Genomic DNA, 22,651 nt, shown 5'->3' on the forward strand with positions numbered 1-22,651 from the left:
CCCTCAATTTAAAGGGTTAAGAAGTGCTGACTTCTGAACTGAACAATATAAGTGACAAAAAAAATAAGTCTGAAAAATTAAAACAATGCATAACAGCAGACAAGAGGACATGCAACATGAACAAGTAAATTATAGCAATACACGAATACCAAAAGAATTTACTTGCTAAATAGTACCTAAATAGCTTAAAAACTGTTTGAGAACAGTCAGATATACTGCTCGTGACCAAGGGAACAAAACGGGAAGCTACTTGAGTTAAGGAGAAAGAAATGCACTGCAGTTATTTGCATCTTGCACTTAAAATTTGCCTTTAGCACACATTCTTGATAATATATTGAAACAACTAGTTTCATAATTACCTGTCAAAATCATCATCTTCAAGCTCATCTGCATTTGCCCAGTCTTCATCTTCTTCCAAGTCAACCATCATTGCTAACATTTGAGGAACTGAAAAAGAAAAAAAAAAAAAAAAAAAGGTTTTAAACTCAGGTTGTTTTCTTAAAATAGATTCTCAAATAACAAATGTAAGTTTTAAGTTGCCTCCTTTCAGAAAAAATCACTGAAGAAAAAGAACTCTTCTTCCAGCAGCAGATAGTCAAGTCTGTCAAACTGCATCCGCCGATAATTCAGAATACATTTTCAGAAAAGTATTTTCAGAACATTCAAATCGAGAGTAAAAATGTTCTGTGTATTTCTTAAAGACATATAGTGCAATGCAAGATTTTAAAATCATAAAGATTGTAAATGTAAATTACTTAATAAAGTCCTAAGTTCCTTGAGAGTTAAAAATAGCATTATATGCTTTAAGAACTCAGATATACTGCATTCATTTTGCTGCAACTCTGACATCATCCTTCAAACATTTACTGATGAAACAGACTGTACTCATAGAAAATGATACTCAACCCTTACTGACATGATATATTTTGTTAACTATATGTACAGTGGTCAACTAGCATAAAGCTTTACTTTTATACTAAGCTAATGGTTTAGAACTTCAGATTTCCCCCCAACTAATGTAAAATTTTGGTTTGCATCATGAAAATATCTTGCACATAATAATCCAGCAGTTTTCTATTCCTACCTCTGTGGAACGATTCTGTTTGCTCTTCTCCGTATAAGTCTTTAAAGAGGCCATTACACAATCTTTATCATAACATTCAACTACTATGCAATAAACAACACTTATTCTTCTGAGTTGTTCACACTAGAGGAAGAAGTGCAGTGATTTGTTTATTGTAAGCCTGCCTGTTCTTGTGCACTTCAGAGGCCCAAGGGGTGAAAAGGACACCTTGCACTTTCAGAGTAAAGCAAGGTGCTCTTAAGTATTCTTTACTTTATATTATACTACCTGCTAAGAGCAGTTGTTTGAATTCAACATCATTTATGCAAATAAGCTTTACTTTGCTCTGCAAACTAAAGTTTTCAGTCAAATACTCAAACTTTGAGGTTTAAGAATCTTTTTAGGACAGTCTACCACACGTCTTAAAGACAGGCATCATAGTTAACTGTCCTTTACAGCAACCTACCTCAAAAACTAGAAGCATACAGTAATCCATGCTGCTGCTGAGATACACTGCAACTGATAAGGTATACTGCAACTGGTGAATTTCCTAGTAACCTTACACTACTGTAACCTACTATAGTGGCACAATCCTAAGCAAACTCACCTCACCATACATCTGGACAGATGAGAAACTTCTGACAGAAGAAAATATTGCTTACTGACAGTATTGTGGGGCAAGTATTAAGAAAAGATCAAATTGTGGATTGATTAGCTTGATATGGCTATGTGTCTTCAGCCAGAGATTATACTATGTATGCAGAAACCTTCAGAGAGTTTTTATATAAATACCAAGATAACTTAATAGACATTAACTCTCTAACATGATGCCCACATGTCAGAATTCTACTTATTTACTAGTCACTGAAAAGAATTTCCTTCAAAAAAAAAAAAAAAAAATAGTATAGCCCAGAAGCTTTTCAGACACAGACACTCATAAGCACATGCATGAAAATGATGCATTGTCACACCTCTCTAATATGGAAGTCAACCACCATCTGCCACAAATGCTATGTGGCTCCAAAAAATGTCAGTGTTCATTGCTACTAACAAGCAAGGCCAAGAACAAACTGTCATCCAAAGCTGTCTGGCCATCATTAGATCTAGAACCCACAAGAGCCTATGAACATGTTTCTTCTTGATGTTTAATACAACTCTGGTTGCCTCTGAGTGTAGTTTCACAAAAAAAAAAAAACAAACCTTTTTTTAGATGTAAAGGTCTGCATTAAAGTTTCAACATTGTCTCAACAAGCTCTCAAAGTTTAATTATTGCCAATATACAGATTGCTTACAAAGAAGATTAAGGATGACTAAGACTGCTTCTTATCAGAGCATGCCATGACTCTACATTTTCTGGAGACCAAGCAGAACTGTAGCCAAAAGATAGCCTGAAGCTTTAATTTCTAGGGAAAGAGCAATAAACCACTCTGCTATATTGAACACTGAGCTCAAGGAGGGAAGTTTGAACTCTCATGGAATTCCTGAGCAGACAGCTAGTACACAAGACGCAGCCTTACTCCTAAATCACCATCATGTTCAGTAAAACCAGCATAAGATGACAGTTTTGCTTAAGACCCAGTTTTAGTTGTGAGGATCAAGTGATCTAGCAACTCTTTAGTTGAATGAAAACAGAAAGCATTTTAAACTAAGTCACAAAACCAAGGCAAAAGCCATTTTTAATTTGCTGCCTTTTCATCATTCTGAACGTAACTGCTTTACTGGCTCTGCAAAATACATGTCTTTCACCTTAGTGATTCATTAATATTAAAGAGCAATTTTACAATGGGTTACAAACCAAAGGCGTTTCATTCCCACATGGTACCTTATCTTAATACAATATCTTAATACAAATATTTCATTCCTGAACAGCAGCTAGCAACCCAATATAAAAGTAATACATTCTACAGAGATATAAGGTACTTCTTCACTACACTGCCTGATCAGATAAGAAGCTTGTAATGATTTGGGGACAGCAAGTGTCAAGTGTTAGCATTCCTAACAAGCCACAGGACAGAGTGTAAAGACAGCATTAGAAACATTTTCAAATTTCAAAATATATTCTAAAAGAATCTGTTCTTTAAAAAACTGTTCCACAAATAAGCAAAACTTCTGGTTAAGCCAAGCAGATCCAGTTTGCGACTTCCAGTTTCCAGAAGTTTTTCAATTATTTTAATGGCATGTATACATACAACTTTCCCCAGCCTGAGCACACAAGTGAAAAAAAAAAACCCAACCAAAAAACCCAAACAATTGTCTTCACCCAAGTTTCAGAAAACAAGCAAGAATCCAAATAAATACAAACACGAGAGGGAGGGAAAAGAATCCTTCCAAAAAGCAGGCTACACTGCTGTGTCAGTGATCTACTGTGTGCCCTGATCTACTCTCAAAAAGGGTTTAAAAGGAAGAGAAATATCAGCACCATTGCTGCTGGAGCTGTCCAGAATATTTTTAGTATTATTTTTAGTATCTCAGATAATAATGCACGATGTAAAAAGTGCCTCTCCAAAGAATTTAAAATCCACATGTTAAATAGCCTAATTATAGACTACCTCTATTTATATAAGCATTTGATTTTTAATTCACAGCTTTAACTCAATACTGAGGCTTAACATGCATGCTGAATTCCTTCAGCCTTCAGTTGCCAGCACCACAGAGTATCCGGCCTACATACCAAACTTCAGACGTAGAACTTGAGCACTAAATGCATCTTTTTCTTTTTTTTCAGTACAGATTTCCAAAGCCAGCAGAAAAACTCTAAAGTAGTGTTTTCCTTGGAAACACCTCATGAAGAGTCTACTGTATTGTTATTCAAATCACTGGTGGCTGCACAAGCACAGATTAATTTATGAAGAGTCATAATAAGAAGGGGGTTTCTCCCTGAGAAAACTCAATTTGGTGTCACCTAAATTTAACAGCACTAGCAAACTCTGAGTTAGACCGGGTTTTGCCACTGACTGCGTGCAAAGTCAGTTTAACACTGTAAAGAAAGACAAATTGTTTCAAAGAGAATGAGTAAAAATACTTACTGGCTTGTGCAACGATGTTGGTATGCCTCCTCAGCATAGCAGCAGCAGTTTCTGACAAGGTCACAATTACTTCAAGTGCCAACTGACGCTGCATGTTACTGAGACTGGCATCTGCACACAACTACAATCCAGAAGATTAGAGCAAATGGTTACAACAGAAGTTTTGGGCCACAAAAAGTGATTTATTTAAAAACAAAACCAAAACAAACTAGCTTTACCTTCAGACTTAGTTGCAATGTAGGCTCTAACTGTGGTCGTAAATACTTGGGAACAGAATCTGCAATTTCTACAAGGGATTTCAGGACAGAATCGTCATTTTGGTAGCAGGAATCATTAACAGCCTATAAAGGGGTCAGATGAAGATAAGGTTAAATAAAAACAAACAAATAATACTATGAATGGGACCACTGTTCTAGAAGAAATTTGATTAACTCTATTCTTGTCTTTCTGAATAGCCTCATTTAGCATTAGTAGCTTAGCATTAGTAACTAAAACAGTTGAAGCCTTAGGCTGCAAGAACTGAGCAAGAGTTTGATAAAACTAATGCTGCTAACAAAGAACTAGCTGAATCTGGCAGATACAAGTGGAATGAAGAAGATAATGACCAAGGAGACAATTCCAAGAGAATAAAGTAACTTCAGAAGAAGGCAGCCCAGTAACAGTGAAAACCAATATGAAATCAAGAGACCACTGATCCGAATTAAGTGATTGGATGTGGGGATCGAGTGATGGGTGGTACAGGTATAATTGAGAAGCCTGAATTGGGGTAGGAGTCCCTCCCCAGAGGCACCCAGCTCGAGCTGTAACCTGAGAACTAATAAAAAAACTAACTGGAAGCCTTCATTCAGACTCTGCATTTTCAATGGGATGCTAGGGTCAGAAAACGCATAAATCCGTAACAGTTACAAAGAGATAATATGCAGGGTCAAAAACATCAAGTTTTCTACAGTAAGTTATGGCTCACAATGTTGTATGCCATCAATTTTGACCATTATTAGGTTAAATCTAAGACAGTAGACTGACACTCAAAGAATTAAGGTCTCACATCAGAGGCACCAACATGCAAAAACTCACACTATGTTTTGACAAGCATAACTTCAAAATCATTTTAAATTAAGAAAAACTCTTCAAAGTAACTGCTCAAAAGAAGGAAGATGAGTAACTCCTTTTTTCCCCCATTACATGACAACAGTGTTGAATAGCTTATGCTTACAAACACCCGACAACTCTGGAAAGCTACTGAATTAAAGCAGACCTTTCAGCCTTCACTCACAGGACACAGGAAAGAGAAGAAATCAAGCTTTTTGCAAGTATCCTTCCTACACCCATAGCTACATTCTGAAAAGTAATTTAAAACTTACTTTTAAGTGATCAGGTTGATACTTTAGTACCAAACCAGCACACAGTTATTCAAAGGTGTTAAAACTCTTCTAGAAGCAGCACGCAAAACCCCAAACCTCCAAACAAAAAAAACAGTCTTTCAACAGACTTTTGGGGTTTTGAAAGGAATTTTCATTAGCAAAGTGTTTGATGTCTTCCTAATGTAGAAACATCTGTTAAAGCGAAAAGTTACGTGTTTTTCTTAAGTCTAGAATCCAACACTTTTGATAATGCCACTCAAACAGCCCACACTTTCAACATAGAAGCAGCATCTTCTAGTATCAGAAACATTCTACGAGGGGAAAATAAATCTATCTTGGTTAACGCCTTTTGTATTAATAGTTACCACTTGTCCTCTGATTTTGGCAAAGAATAATGTAATATTTACTGGAAGTTCCTGCAAAACTCTGTATTTTATACCCATTTCACCTTTGACAGTTTTTTAAAGCAAGACCAGGTTTCTGAAGAAAGAAGTTCAAAGCGCACCGTGAGCCCTAAAAGGCAGAAGCCTTTCTGTAGTATCGAACACCAGCAACCACAAAAGTAAGTTGAAGTTCCAGCTGCTTTTACCTCCACTACAAGATAAATCTCTTGTATCTAAAAGTTCTAACTATTAGTACTGAAAGTTCAATTTTCACTGTAACCATTACATATTTTACTGAAAGGACCAAATTGCCAAGTCAGAATTTTACTTCTAGCTTTTTTACTACACCAATATTTCAAAATGAACTTCAACAGCAACAAAAAAAGCATCCAACTGTTTCCAAAGGTCACTCACCACTATTCTAACACATCCCATCTCCTATTTATAAACTCAGATCTTCATATCAATCTTGTGTTACCACAGCCAGAAGATCTAGTCCTTCTCACAGTAAGTACTTTAAAAAGACAGATTTCATAGCACAGTTCAGTGCTGTGTATTTGCAAAATGAAGCTTGAAAATGCAAGCCAAGTGCATGTGTTTTTACAGCCTAAAATAGTAGCACTGAAACTTATAGCACACAAAGTGGGCTATCAGTCTGAAATCTAAAAACAGCATACTATTTAATTGCCAAACATCAAAACGAATGGCATGCCCACCCCAAACCTTACTTCACTCCCACTCATGCAGTACTCAGTAGCCAAAGTACTCTCAACCAGCTACAATTTTTGAACAATATAATTGTTATTGCCAAAGTCACAGACAGGGAGTAACCATGAAATAGTGTCCTCAATATCAAAATACTTCTTGTACACACTACAGCCCATTTTCAAGTTCAGCTAATTTTAACAAATTCCCCTCAGTTTCCATTTAAGATCAAGCAGAACTCCATCACTTGCAGAAGCCAGTAAACTTGGCACAGTATTTCTTCAGCTTGTCACAAAGCACACACAGACAAGGTTTACAGCTTACACTGTCAACAGGAACCTGTTGTATTGGCTGTAGCAATCAGCCAGTTTTTAACCTGAAGTTAGCCTAATTTGAATTGCCAAAAGTTCACTACCACTGTTATCACAGGTACTTAGTTATTTCCACTTTTTCTTGATATACAAAGGGAACTGCACTGCGAAACTGTTGTCATTCAGCCCTCAAACCATTTCCGTCTCTAGTTTGGTTTATGGTAAGCTTTCCCCCAAAAGCAGACAACTTTATATTAGAATTCCAACTTTGCTCAAATTCATCCATCCTAAAAAAGATCTAATCCAGCTTCAGAAATGGTATGAAGCCTAAAACGGCATTTTTTTTGCAAGTTCCTCATTTATCAAACTACAAAGATCATTTGTCCAGACTGTTGTTCTTACTCTAACAATCTTTGTTCAGAATAATTCTACACTGTCCTCTAAACCGAAGAGATACAGGATATCATGGGTCAATGAATTTCCCAAATACTGATTACTTGAAGTCTCAGGGCAGCCCATATATTTCAGTATCATGGTTAATTTAAAAGCTGTATGATTCTGAGTTAAAGTTAACTCAAAATACCTAGGTAACACTGTGTAAATTAATCAGCATTAAACTATTTACCTTAAAACACTATCAACTAGCTTGTATTTATGAAATTCCGTATCCGTTTCCAATGTATCTTGCTGGTGACTGATGCCAGGCTAATTAAGATAGAGTTAATCCAGGTCTCAACAAAAATTCATATGCTACACATATTTGCAGACCAGTAACTTCTATTTGTATACAGTCAGACAGTAATGAGCACATTAAGTGTTATTCGTGTGGTTTCTTACCTGCAAGATCCCAGGTAGCAAGTCTGCAAAATGTTTAAGGAGGGGAAGATTGTGCTCATTAGCAAGCACAAATGCAGCTGCAGCTCTAGCAGACAGAGTCTTGATCTAGAAGACAGGATTGGAGAATGAAACATGAAGAACAGGTAATGAAACATGCCTTTGTTTTCTTTTAATATTAGGCCTATTATGTGACTACGCTTTGTATTATCACTTTCCTTTTACACTTTCGTAATAGATATAACAATTAGTTTTTAATACGGATTTTACATCTTGCTTCAAATGAAGGTAAAGCAGTAATGAAGATCTTCAGAGTATACATCTTCCATGATATAAAAATGTTTATCATGAGGTGGCAACTATTTTCTAGTTTTGTTTGCATTTGTTTTTTGTTTTGGCTTTTGGGTTGGGTTTTTTTAGTTAAAAAAAAAAAGGGGGGGGGGGAACCTATTGTTTTCAACTTCCCTCCCAATTTCAAATGTGTATGCAAGTGCCAAAGTCCCATTTTTCAAGAAGTGTGATCTAAGTGTTCAAAACATGCTTCTTTAAAGGCATGACTTGTGGTACTTTAGAAAATGTTACTCAGTTGACTTTCAAAGGTCAGAAAAAGTAGTCCATGGGGGAGCAACAAACTGAACCCATATACCACAGAGGGGTTTCCTATCCTTGCCCAGTATTTTCCACAACAAAAGAAACATTTTCAAAGTACAATTCTCTGCACAAATCAATAAATCTGAAGCCTTCCAGAAAGCAAGGCTTGCTAACATACCCTTACAGCAAAACACAAACAGTTCAAGGAGCTGTCGCATATTCAGAGTTTTGAGACATACTGTGTACAGATACTATGTGTAGAGAATCTATGTTTTTATTCTGTTAAACACAAGGGCCAGAAAGAAAGCTTAACAAGGAATTTCTGACCCCTCAATGCTGCTAGCTAAAAGCCCTGGCTCTGGTTTGGGCCACTCTAACTAGATTTCTCCAAGCATAACTACTAGGGAAGAAGCAGTGTGGATAGAAGCTAGCCAGTCAGCTTTAGTACCATAAAAAGGTTTGACCCTTTTGTTTTGCAGTAGGCATAATCAAAACTTCAGCTGTACATCAGTTTCAGGTAACACCATTCCTCGTTTGGAATCTATAGTTTAATCTTTATGTTTGAGACTACTACATTAAGTTTCTACACTCAGGACATAGTAGAAAAACAAAGAAAGGTCATACTGATGGATGTTCTTGATCTTGCATACACTGAACCAGCATTCTCTTAATGACCTCCAAATAGTGTTGCTGCTGATTCCCAAAAACCCCAGGAAAATTCCTAAGGATAAGAAAAGACAAAAATGTTAATAAAAATTCACAGTATTAACCTTATTTTAAACTTATCTGTTGTTTAAGCTACAGAGTGTAACTATACATGTAAGAGTTAAGTAAACCACAATACAGCAGAATAAATGAAATATATGATTGCTTGATAATTAAGTTGCGGCAGTTTTTCTTACATCTTTACAGCTATGATTTGGCTAACCTGCAAAGATGTAGCAAAGTCTGAAGGCTTACCAGAAAATATGTAGAGCAGCTTCACGCAGACCCACATTCTGAGAGCTGACAGAGTCAAACAGGAATTTCAGAACTTCTGGCCACTGGTTGTTGCCATCTTCATCTAGATGAAACACAACAAAATTTTAGGATAAGCAAACTTATGAGTGGCTAGATCTCAGTTGTGTAGGGCAACCAGTCATCACTACTAGAGCTAATGAGAAAAAAACCAAATAAAACTGATCTGAAGATATGCCCAAGTCACAGTGTAGATACTAAACCAAGAGGCACTCAGGAACAGATGATGATCTCTACTTACTGTCACATAACAAGCCTCAAGAAAGAAACTAATGCAGATGTTCAGCATAACATTCATGAAAATTTAAACAAAATTGGATTTCTATATCTTAATAGAATCTCACCTAAACTCAAGCCATTTAAAAAACAGAGTTAAGGAATCTTATTTTTATCTGATCAAGGATAATGTGAACAAGTATTAGGTTTTATTTTAAACCATGAAATCAGTACATCATGTGCAAATGTCTACAGAAGACCAGTGAACAAGAGATAAAAATACAGCTACTATCAACACATAGATATTTTACCACAATACCCGCTCATATAAAGTACCTATTAAATTCCTGGCCAATTCAGCAACTATGTCACAGATTTTTTTCCTCATACTGGACTGTGTTTCCAACTGAATAATCAACAGCAATCCACTTTTGATAGAGGTCTGATCATCGGGTGAAAGAGCTGGATAAACTTCTTCAAAAGCAGAAGACAAAAGACGACGTAGAAGGACAGCTGCCATTTGTCTAGCCTATTGAATAAGAAAGTATGTTAAAGTGTTTTGATATGACAATCATGATCTTACGAGGAAAGATGACTAACATCATGCTTCCAAATGATCAGTTTTCCCTGTGTAGACTTGTTTGGTGAATGACATATCTCTCAAGCAACAACAGATGAAAATTATGATAGTAAGCAGAAACACAATAAAGAAGTATCCCCTTACGACCATGTTTCTGACAATTACAGCTCTTCCAAGAAATAATCCCGAAATCCACCAAGGTATTCAGTTTTTTTTCTAGAGATGAACCTTGGACATATTTTGTGGCAAGGTAAGGACTTAGATACATTACTGAAAGATAAGTTTGAAGCTTGACTTCTTTCTATTTTAAATGACCTGCCGAGATAATTATAATCCAGATGGGTTATTCTGGACTAACAAGTGATTTAATGGGACAGCCTTGTCAAAAAATTAACCTGTAAACCCTCCTTCACTGTCTCAAACAACCAAACTTCATGCTTAAGATTAAACAACCTAGAGTTAATTTCTGCAAACAAAACTTTACTCTGACAAAAAAAACAACCCCACACCCAAAAACCAAAGCTTTCAGCCATTTGCAGACCTATGACGAAACAATTTTCTTCAAACTTCAATGAGCATAGGAACCTCAACACCACGTGACAATCTTCTATGCTTCCTGCTTGCATAAAGCAGTTCTACAACAGTATAACTTACGTATCTGTATTTACTTACAAATATACAAGCCACAAAAACCATGGCTGAGTAATTTAAAATGAATAGAGCAACACATGCAGTAAAGGCAAAGACACATGAAGCACTGAATAACTTTCTAAATAGGATGTTCACTAACCAGTGTTTCTAGAAAGACAAACTAAAAACCACCCCTAAACCTCTGAAGTTTAACATGTATAACAAAACCTTACACATGCTAAATTCTCACAAAAAATAATCCAACGTAACATGCATTCAATTTTTTTCCCCTAAGATATCTTTATTTAATGTGTACTTGAATGAAAAAGAGTTTCGTTTGTAACAGCCTGTGGAATCAAAAAGTATTCAGTGACCAGGAGAACTTACAAAGTCTGATTTCCAAAGATCTCTCAACTGTACTGCTACAGCATAACCTACAGATGAGAAACACAAACTCCTGCTAAGTCTCGGCTTCTAATGTACCCTGTAAAAATTGGGTATTGCTAGAACATCCCCCAAGATACCGTTCCTTCTTATGTTCCACAGTCTCGAGACTCACTGTGCCTTTTTCCAATCCACCCAGCTCTCTCCTATACAGCCAAAGAGTAGCGCACACAAAGACAAAGCACCTCTGTGCTAGCAGATGGGAAGGACTAGAACTGGACTCTACTCTAGATCATTCCTTATCGCCTTAACAGCTCCAGCGTGGACCAAAACCACAACGTACATAGGATTAGTAGATCTAAGACAGATGAACAAAGAGGGTCACAGTGACCAGCTGTGCAGTAGCTCCCATTGTAAGCCAAGGTTTTCCAGCAACAGGTCATCACATCGAGAACATGACTTCAGAAGGAGAAAGATTCTTCCTCCACTGGCTCTGGGAATCCCACTAACAATGTGTCCAAACATCTTAATGGTAACACGATATAATGGAATCTTTCCTTCTCCCATCTCTGGAAGCACTGATATTGTGAAAGATTAAATTTTTCCTTGTTAGTACGGTGAGCTTACACAAGAGAAACCTTGACTGGGGAGCAAGTTTGCTGGGACTAAACAAGGCCAAAATTCCGATGCAGAGTCTTCCCTTACTCAGCACCTTGTGTTTCTATGCATATTCTCCAACATCTGATAATGACCAAAACCTCACATTGTATTTATTCCTTTCGTGAAGTAATAACAGGTGGCCAGACAGAGAATAAAGCTTATGTTCATAAAGCACATAGTCTTAAACCTAAGAATTTCCCCCCTGAAGAATTAAAAATATTAGAAGACTGACAAACACAGACTGATTGCAAAGTAAAAACATAAGTAACAAGGCATATAGAATGACACAAGACCAGTATTACATAAATTAGGTCCTGGTTATAGTTACTAGCTTAGAAAAGAATTCCCCAATTCCCCAAAGCAAATTCAAATGTTTGAAGGAGTGACAAAGAAGCAATTGATTTCTAATAATAAATGGCATATTTTCCTCAGCAGATATCCACCTATATATGAAAATAACCACTGTCAATTTAATTATGATGAACATGGCTGGATAATGTCAGCTCTGAGGCTGTTTACTCTGCTTTAAGGAGGAAAGCATGTATTTTTCACACACACCAAAGGCTCTTTCATATTTAATTATTGCAAGATATGTACCCAAACAAGCATTTTAAAATCCTGTAGCTTTAGCTACAGCTTTTAATGAGAACAAGAACAATATAAAGTGTACATCCCAGAAGAGGAACTTCTAATGAAGCATAAAAAAAAAGCAGAATTTTCTCCTACCATTGGATTCTTCTGCATCTCTAAATTACTGAGGTGTTCACATACAATTGGAATGTTAAAGTTATTAACATAGAAAGTAGTCATAATTCTCAAATTTCAACATACCAGTTCTTATTAATAGAATTTAGTGCTGTAAAAATGTTCTAAGGTTTGACAGATGATGGAACCAAGGCACAAAAGGAAACCAACTTGCAGGGCAAGCATAAGAATTATGAACGGAAATCTGGGACACCATGCTCTCCACTGGCATCCAAAGTGTCCAGGTAATCCCACATACTTCATAAGCAAAAGACTGACCATCTCGTGTAATACAGTCAGTGATTTTTACTTTTGTTTTATTGTTCCTTTTAGGTCGTCAAGGAGGAAAACATGCATGGATGGAAGCAATCAATATTTAGGACACAGTCCAAAGATGGACTTGCACCACCTCATTTAGGGATCCAGCCCCATGTGGAATTCAAAGCACTCAGTGTCTAAGGTCCTGCATACTCAAAGGCAGAGCTTTGGTGCCTCACAAGTGCATGGGCTGCCTGCCTCCCCCTCCAAATGCTGAACAGGAAGCTGCCCACAGCAGTAGTTTTCAGACTAAGAAATGCAACCCCTTCACGTGGCAATATGGAAAGGAGGAAGGGAAAGGTCAGAGCCCTCTAAGAGGGCTGTGAGTACAGCAGAAACACAGTTTTACACAGTACTTGTTATTGTATTTCACAGGGCTCAAAATTAGTCAACTGAAAATTAGGACACAATTGAAAACTGCCAAACTAGAGTTAACTGGGAAGAAAATACATGCAAGAGAAAATGCAGAACATCTGTTCCTTTCTAAGATTTAGGTGGTAAATCAAAACTGCAAAGGAAAAGCCTCTAACACCTGAGACACATCCTGAGAATAAAAATCATCAAATACAAACTGTGAATATGTACCACCACCCTTTAAAATGCACTTGCATAGGAAGAAGTAGAATCCTAACTTTGTAACAGTGAGACTACACGTTCAGGAAGTTGGAGACCTGGGCTCAAGCCCCTCTTCAGCCTGAGGTGTACAAATTATCTGCCATATCATCTGGCACAGAAGTGTTCTCACTGCTAAGTCAGACACTTCCCTCCACTTCTGTGAACAGTGTTACCCTGCTATCAGGAAAGTATGAAATGAGAGGAGAGGGAAAAGGTGATTATTTCCACAGTGTAAGCATTTGGTTAGGAGAAAACCTGTTATAAAGTTAGTTTTTAAAAAAGTTATTTCTGATCTAGCTTAATCTTATTTTTTTTTTCCAATGTCAAATGCAAGGGGTCCTGAAGCAGGATCTGAACCCCTGTTTCTCCATTTAAATGCCAGAACTACTAGGTTGCAGAGTCAGGATTCCAACTGCTGTCCAAATAGTCCTGTGAATCTTGTATTCTCTACAACACATCAGCCCAGGATGGAGTATTTTCTTCAGCCTAATTTTCTTGTGAGGGGGTAAAGCAATACAGAGGTTTCCGGATGAAGAGGGATCTGAACCCAGCTTTCCCCATAGCCTGCCTGGGCAAGGGATCTCTGAAGTTCTAATGCTTCTTCCAGCAGCCTGTGTTCAGTGGTGCCTGTACATTCAATGTGCCCAGAGGACACATAAGAGGCCCAAAGCCCTATTCCCTGGTGATATATGCACTATTCTTCCCAACATCTGGACCTACATAAAACATATGCAGACACAAAAAACATAGCTGTTGACAGCAGCACCATACTGAACACAGAGGATTATTTCCTGCATGTTTATATGCAATGCTTAGATGAAGCATGGGGATGACTTCACTTAGGCTCTATTTAGGTACCATGTATTTGGATTTACAGGGAAGAGAGGCTGTTTGCAGGTTTTACTACTCAGGATTTTTGAGTCCTGCACGTAGTGTCTACTTAAGTTATGAGCTAACATTTAAACTTCTTTGATTTATCCATTGGTGGAGTTAAATGTCAAGTTATTCTACAAATGTTAACATCTGATGTGTGGTTAAGAGTAACTTCGACAGGTGAAAAGTTCCTCTGCACTTGAGTAAAGTTGGAATCCACCTCACTGGCCAGATGCCGAACAAGTTTTAGACTGGGCTATTTCCTTAGCTGATGTAAAGGGAATAAAATCATTAAATACATGGAGCAAATATTTATTTACACAAGCATGAGTTGTCAACTCAGACTTATCAAATGTATTCAAAACAGAAGCATGTGAAATGCAGCTATGACTTCTAGGGCACACTTATCTGATTATTATGTATGATATTCTGACGAAAAAGGGGCAGTGGTAGATCTTACTTTTCATGGCAAATTTAAATACAGGAGAGACTGCTCAACAGCCTTTTATCATTTGAAACACCTCACAGGGGCAGGAAGGAAAACTACATAGCGCTTATGCAACCACTTGCTAACATAATATTGAAGGATTCTGTCAGAAGAACATTTCTTTGCAGGTAGATAAGCATCAGTATTAGTAAGCTGGTACTTACTGAGCACTAAAAAGCAAATAGCATCTACCTCTAAATCGAATACCATCTAAGAGAAGAGATAGTTATCCAAAGAGAAACAGCACATTTACACTCTTCTTAGAATACTGTTCATAAATTCTATATGCTACATCCTTCTGTTGTTCAGTAAAACTCTAGATTTGAAAAAGACAAATGTTTTTACTTTTAAGTGACTCAAGTTTGTAATATCTTGAAAGTTTAGTAGTTCTTCACTCTGCATTTCCAAGTGAATAACAGTTTTACTAATAAGTAGTACTATACCTGATTGCTGAAGTACACTAGCTTTTACAAAATTAAGGAATAACTAAAAGGTACACTTATTGTATGCTCACAGAAAAACTGCATATAGTGCTTAGACTGCTCTCCATTCATTCTATAACACTGCTAGATGACTTAATGAGCACATGCTCCCCAAACAGGACAAAATACAAAAGCCATCTGCAAAACAACTGCTACCTTACCTCCCCCCAGCTTTCATTTGAGAAACACAAGACATTTCAGATGATATACAAGTTTAACACATTGAGGCACAGGACCCCAAAATGCAAAGTATTTCTCAACTGCAACTTGGAGGAACATCACGGTAAGAGTCATGTATTAGTTACACATTTTAAGTAAGAACCCATTAATTAAACACGCAACCAGACAGCAAAGGACATCCAAGCAGTCACTTACAAACGACTACTTCTGAAACTAAGTATTCTCCATCAAAAAGTCTCAGCTACGGAACTTGACATGCAGCAAACTAGATGAGTGGTACCTCTACAAACATGCAGTAAATCAAGATGACTCAGTTAATGCCCAGCTTGTTCATTCATCCCAAGATGACCAGCACTGATTTCTTGCCCCCCTTTTCCAAATTCTCTTGAAAAAACTGCAAGATTCAAAGATTATTGAGACATACCTCCTCAGCAGCAGCAGTATTCCTGATTGCTTGTAGAAGAAATGTGATCTTAGATTGACCTGGAATATTCTCATATGTCTCCTGCATAAAAAGAGATGCAGCTTATTGTAAACAATTACTAGAAAGCATATGTTAAGCATTAACAATTGACTTTCCTTTTAAAACAACTTCAGTATCCATACAGTTAATAGAAAATAACACAGAAAAAAATTAAACCTAACAGAATAAAAATTTCTGACCGGTTTTAAAATCATTAGTAAAGTCTTAGTTACCTAGTAAGACCTGACATATTGGAATGCTCTATATATGCACTACTGGCCACTGACAAGATGAGTTAAGAAACAGAATCATAAAATGGTTTGGGTTGGAAAGGATCTTAAGATCATCTAGTTACAACCTCCCCGCCATGAGCAGGGACCCCTCCCACTAGACCATGTCACTCAAGCCCTGTCCAGCCTGGCCTTAAACACTGCCAGGGATGGAGCATTCACAACTTCCTTGGGCAACCTGTTCCAGTGCCTCACCACTCTCACAGTAAAGAACTTCTTCCTGACATCCAGTCTTACTCTCCCCTGTTTAAAATTGAAATACAACATATGATGTACACATATCCTTCTGAAAACCATCGTAGCTTCTATCACATCGAAGCATTAAGACCTTTGGAAGCCTGAGACTGAATTAGGACCAACGGGTTAATAAACACTGTCAAATGTATAGGCCAAAGATGCGTTCAGTTCTTTTTTTGAACCTTTTACAGCCTTTGCAATGTCATGTGGCAGTCACACATCTCAACTACATGTTTGGAATAAGAACTTTACATTTCTAAACTCCTGCCTGAATTTCAGAGAGACTATTTAGTCTCCTCCTTACGAAAACCTTCTTAATAAAATGGGAAATTATTTTTTGTGGACACAGTCTTGAAGATAAATTACTCCACCCTCCAAATATTCACTATCCCATCCTCAAGGAACAAGCCTACTATACAAAGACCAGGTAATTTAATCAGTTCCGTGTCTGCCTACTTCACACTCTTACCATTTCAGCAGCTCTTTCCAACACTCTAGCAAATTTAGACACCTTGCCAGTATACCCGCTACTTTCAATAAAGCGGTTTCCCCATCACACATATTATGTTAGACATCATCTTCCTCTACTTTGTCCCCGTTTCCTAGTAGGCCTTGTTCATGTAGTCAATTCTTACTTCATATTCTCTCCAGTTACTAATGTCTGCTCACAGTCAATGAGATTCTGAATCCCCAATGAATCCCTGCATTTAATCTAATAATTTCATGAAGACTGCAAAATTAAATAAAGTTTACAGTCAGAATAGAAAATCTTCTCAGCTTAACCATTTCCATGAATGTATGTGTTTATATTGCACTATTATCTACGAAGACATATACAGAAGCAAGAAGGTTCCTTAACGGCCCAACACGGACCTGAAGCTATGATTTTGTGGACAACTGAAGCACTGTAAAAGCTGGCTTCTCTCATGCCAATTCTGGTAACAGTGAAATTCTGTTTTGAGTTGTTTAAACTCACTAGAAATGGCAACAACCTATCCATTTGTTCACTGACATGATTCTGTCAGTTCAGTAAACTGGATTCAGAGGATGCTAAAGAGCACTAGGGCAAGGTAGGCAAAAGGAACACAAGGCCGGCAAAAGGAACACAAGGCCAAGACCCAAACCTTCCCCTTGTGCTGGTGGAGAACTACTTTGCTTGCTCCACCCATCTTACTACCACCCTTGGCTACAACCTTAACTATGTACCTGGATCCTGCAACAAATTCACTTTATTCTTTTAGCTCACTATTAGTTCCCCAGCTACCTTATCCAGAGGTACAAATTCCTCACACAGCATGACCAACTTCCAAAATACATGCAAGCAAATATATATTATCTACTCCTAGTACTTGTGTTCTTCTAAACCCAAGAAACGTATATTAAAAAAAGAGCATAAAATCACCAGGACAAAAGTTTCTTTATCAGAAGGTAAGAGAAAGACAGGCTTTTAACATCAACAAAGTTCCAGTAATTGTTAAATGGGAGATAAAATGAATTAACCAGGTTTCAACAAGCTGGTCAGAATAAGTTATGAGTGTGCTAGCACATACACAGATCCATACACATAAATACTTAAATAAAAGCAGGTTTTAGGTGACTGGACTTTCCTCCCCACCTGTTTTTTTTTTTTACAGCTTTCACTACGCACCCACTCAAACAGCGTATGACTCTATACCTCCATCAAGTCTAGTCAACAGAACACCCATCATCCTAATTTCAGCGACCAGACCTATTAGAAATAACCTGTCTCCTTCAGTTCCTGTCTATCCATTTCTCTTTCTCACTGGTTTTCATTAGACACAAATTAAAACCCGCTATTCAATTTACCTGCAGTAATTTGAATCCCTATGGTATTCAATATTGCTTTCCAAGAGTAAGCACACTATAAAAAACTGACGGGACTACACATGTTTAAGATCAAATGAGTCCTGTATGACTTTAGCAAGCAGATATTGCATTTTAGCTATGCAATACTTTGACCCAAAGAATCTCTAGTTCAAGAAACAGACAAAAAAAACCCCAAACCAATCTAGCTGCACTGTAGAGAGAGAGATTTGTGTTGCCAGCTATGAACTCACTAGCTCACCAAGAAGACTGAGCTGGGTTCTTCGCAGTGGAAGAATGAGAGACAATCGGCATAAGTTGAAAAAAAGGAGGTTCAGACTGCATAGAGTTTCAGACCCTTTGCACTAAGAAGCAAGTCAAGCAGGAGCGGGTTGCTCAGAGAGCTTTTGCAGCCTCCATTCTTGCAGGTTTCCAAGACCTAGCAGAACAAAGCCCCAAGTGACCTAGTCTGACCTGATAGCTGACGCTGCTTTGAGCAGGAGATTGCACTACAGACCTCCCGAGGACTTTTCCACTCTGAACGGTCCTAAACCATAAAAAAATTTGCAATACACGTTGGAAATACGCAGAAACCAATGCCAGAATCAGTGCAGCTAAATAAGTAAAACTTATACTACTCACTTGTACTTGTATACAAAACCAATGTACTTGAAAAGTCTGGTAATCTGTCATGACAATTAAGCTTTCTTATTCTAATTGACCACAGTGCATATGTAGCTATGAAGATAAAAAAATCTCCAAACTCTGTTCCAAGCTAGTTTCTGACCAGCTGTAAGAACCTAAGTTTCAGATTTCTTTTCCAAGAATGTTTTCTTTCACAGGCATTATGACATAGCTAATAAATTTACTTTGTCATGATATTAATAAAGTCCAAAAAGTTATGAGAAATGTTCTTATGTTACATTTAGGCAGTTGAGAAGAGAAAGAAATTCAGCTCCCAGGGAATGGCCTCTGTTACAGTTCTATGCTCAGGAATGTAGGAATAATTCTTGCTGCTTCTCTAGAAAGCATCTGTGGTAATCAATAGTGAAGTTTGCTAGCTTTCTACAAATGTATGTCTCCCCTCCTTCTCATTCCCAAATTATATTTTAGGCATTTTCACTGCAGCATCAGGAACAACAATACTTTTTATTCTTCGCTAAACAATGAGCTGAACTCTGCTGACCGCTGAAGTGATGAGAGCGATAAAAGACCCGATGCAGCCATGCAGTGGGAATTCATGCTAAACCTAGACGCTAGTATTTAATTCAATGGGAGAGATTCCCCACTAGGCTTGACAATGGAGTCTTAAGCATGACAGAGAGAAAGAATTAACGTGGCTTAGCCATCACAAAGCGTTTCAGCTGAAATAACACATCTGAAAAGTTCTGCTGATAACAGAGAAGCTCAGTATATTGAAAACGCTTCTTTTAGTGAAATATTTCTTAGCTGACGAAACACTTGAATACACAGAAGTTCAAAACCAAGCTACTGGCTGGCAGCAGAAGAGGACCTCGGCGGGCCGGGGGAGTGCTGCGGCCCTGCTCCTGCCCCAGCCCAGAGACAGGCACCCGGGGTGACACGAACTCTCTGCAAGGGCCGCTTCGGGAGGAGGCTACACGTGCGGCCGCCCCCCGGGGCCCGGCCGAGCACTTCAATTACGCTCCTCCGAGCTCCGCACCCACGGAGGGCAGACACCCCCCCCTCCCGAGCCAGCGAGGACCGGCGCCGCCACCCGCCTGGCCTCCCCTGCCCGGAGCAGCCGGGGCCGCGCTCAGTCACGCCGGCCAGCCCGGGCAGAGCCAGCCCAGGCCCCGTCTCGCCACGGGCAACCGGTGGAAGCACCCCCGGCGCTGTGCTCCGCGGGGGACGCGGGGACGGGGCTTCCGGGCGGTGCCAGACACGCCAGGTGCGGGGGAGCGAGACCCCTCAGGCCCTCACGCGCGCCAGCGGCCGGAGCCCTCGCCAACGGCCCGAACGGCCCCCGGTGAGGAGAACCGCCCCACTCCACCGCGGAGCGCCGGCGCCGACAGGCGGGGAAGGCCCGGGCCGCCCCGGCAGCAGCTGGTGCCGCTGCTCACACGTGGGGCTCCGCCGGCCCCGCCGCCTCCCTACCTCCCCACCTCCCCCCCCTCCGTCCACCTCCTTCCTCCCTCCCTCCCTCCGGCAGGTCCGGAGGTCTGACAGGCCGGCTTGTCGGCCAGGGCCGTCATGAGGCGGAGCCGTTACCTCAGCCTGTTTGCGGACCGCATTGTCTGGGCTGAGCAGGTTGCCCAGGAGAAGGTAGAACTGCTCCTGCTCCGCCGCCGCCATTGCTGCGAAAGGGAAAGAGAGCGAGGCAGGCCGGCCGGGCGGGGACAGGGAGGCGGGGAGGGGGAAAGCCGGCCCCCCCGCCCGCCGACTGAGAGGGAGAGAGGGCGGAACCGCCGCCGCGCTCCGCTCCCGGCTCTCCGCCCTGGGGCTGGCTGCGCCGGCCGTGCTCGCGAGCCCGCCCATTGGCTGCGGCGCACGGAGCCTCGCCCCTGATTCGCTGGCCTTCCCTGTGACGTCCCGGCGATTCGGGGCCGGGGTCGGGAAAGGGGGGGAGTGGAGAGCGACTGTACAACCGTGCCTGAATGGCCGTTCGTCTCCTCTTGTCTCATTGGTAAGCCTCCGGGCCGGAGGCGGGGAAATGCCTCGAAAGGCATTCTCATTGGCGAGCGGCGGTGGCAATCTCGGCGGGATTGGTCAGAGGCGCGGTCGGGCGGTGTGGGGAAGGAGGGGCCGTGCCGGGACGCCGAGCTGGGGCAGGGCGGTGGGGGCAGGGAAGGGAGGGAAGGAAAGCGAGGGAAGGAAAGCGCGGGAGATCGGAAGGCGTCTTCTCGTGCTGCTGCTCCGCCCCCTGCCCGCTCCTCCTCGCTGAAGTGAAGGCACTCGGGGCCCTGACCCAAGCGCGCCCGGGTGGCTGGGCGGCAGTGTGCTGTGGTGTCTCGGTGGCAGTAGTCGTGGGCTCCCACAGCGAGGGGGAAGCCGGTCGGCACACATCACACTTTCAATAGAATCACAGGATCAACTAGGTTGGAAAAGGCCTAGTGCATCAAATCCAGCCATCACCCCAGCACTGCCAAGTCCAGCACTAAACCGTATCACCGAGCGCCCCATCTACACGGTTTTTGAACACTTTCAAGGGACAGTGATTCCACCACTTCCCTGGGCAGCCTGTTCCAATGCCTGAGCACCCTCTCGGTGAAGAAATTTTCCTAATATCCAACCTAAACCTCCCCTGGCGCAGCTTGAGGCCATTACCTCTTGACCTGTCGCTTGTTACTTGGGAGAAGAGACCGACCCCACCTCACTACAACCTCCTTTCAGGTAGCTGTAGAGAGCGATAAGGTCCCCCCGAGCCTTCTCCACACTAAACACCCCTAGTTCCCTCAGCCATTCCTTATTTCTCATAGACTTTCTCCAAGACTTATTTCTCAGAACGCTTGTGGATAAAATGCATATTATGAGGAGTTTCACTGATACGTTCAAGTGGCAGGTGCGTGTATGGGTCCAAGGCATAAAGATGTGGGATATAACCTGTTTATATATGTATACATGCATAGCTTTATATGGGTCCTTGTCAAGCTCTGCTTCCAATGAGTCCAACGCCCCTCATGTACCCCACATCTATTTCCGTACTCGCATGATTTGGTCAAAGCTACGTGAGTTCTCAAACAGCAGTCAACAGTACGCTATGTTCACAAATTCTAAGTATGGGATTGAATAAAAGGTAATTAGCATTTGCTGTGCTCACACGGAATAGAAGGTTCACAGTGTGCACAGTGAGAGTCTCTGAACCTCCCCCACTCGCTGATGGAGGGCTTTCTGCCTCAGGGGGTACTAACTCGGGGTGCTGTCTGGGGCTTGGCTGCGAGGCAGTGGCTGGCCAAATCTGGTGCTGTTGGGGCTGGCACTAGAGCTGGGGCGTGGCCAGGGATGCAGGTGCTCTAGAAGCGAGAGGGAGCAGCCAGTGAGCTGGTGGGAGACAGGTAGAAATGTCTTCTTGACTGAATTAAGAATTGCAGGCAGAGCTAGAGAATGGTTTTAAGCTGACTGGAAGCTCGGAAAGACCAAAAGTGAAGATGAATTACGAAAGCAAGCATGCTTTCTAATGTGAAGTGCTCTTCTGTAAATGCCCTCAGATGCCAGCTGTGTCGATTAGGTGTTAACAGCTTGTCACATGTTCTGGAGGGCCTTTTGGATGGAATCTTGAAATAAGCACAATTTCCCTGCCTTTCTATCACCTGTGGTTTGTATGAACTTTAGTGACATTGCTGTATACTTTCCATGTGTAAACAAATAAATGTATTTGCTCTCATCTTAACTTGTCTTAATGGTGATTTCACCATAAAT

The 22,651-nt window shown here is 40.4% G+C and overlaps 1 protein-coding gene across 1 annotated transcript in view; it reads right to left on the minus strand.

The window, feature by feature from the left end:
* The window catches only part of IPO5 (importin 5), a 44,378-nt gene extending 23,641 nt beyond the window's left edge, over positions 1-20,737 (minus strand). The window contains exons 1-9 of the mRNA XM_030473615.1: positions 20,504-20,737; positions 15,885-15,965; positions 9,844-10,036; positions 9,235-9,337; positions 8,899-8,995; positions 7,687-7,791; positions 4,308-4,430; positions 4,090-4,210; positions 360-447 (exon numbers count right to left, since the gene is read on the minus strand). Of these exons, the coding sequence (XP_030329475.1) occupies positions 360-447; positions 4,090-4,210; positions 4,308-4,430; positions 7,687-7,791; positions 8,899-8,995; positions 9,235-9,337; positions 9,844-10,036; positions 15,885-15,965; positions 20,504-20,587 (995 nt within the window). The 5' untranslated portion in view covers positions 20,588-20,737. The remainder of the gene's footprint in view (positions 1-359; positions 448-4,089; positions 4,211-4,307; positions 4,431-7,686; positions 7,792-8,898; positions 8,996-9,234; positions 9,338-9,843; positions 10,037-15,884; positions 15,966-20,503) is intronic.
* Positions 20,738-22,651: the final 1,914 nt, after the last annotated feature.

The sequence above is a fragment of the Strigops habroptila genome, chromosome 2 (assembly GCF_004027225.2).
Source record: "Strigops habroptila isolate Jane chromosome 2, bStrHab1.2.pri, whole genome shotgun sequence".
Lineage (NCBI taxonomy): Eukaryota > Metazoa > Chordata > Aves > Psittaciformes > Psittacidae > Strigops > Strigops habroptila.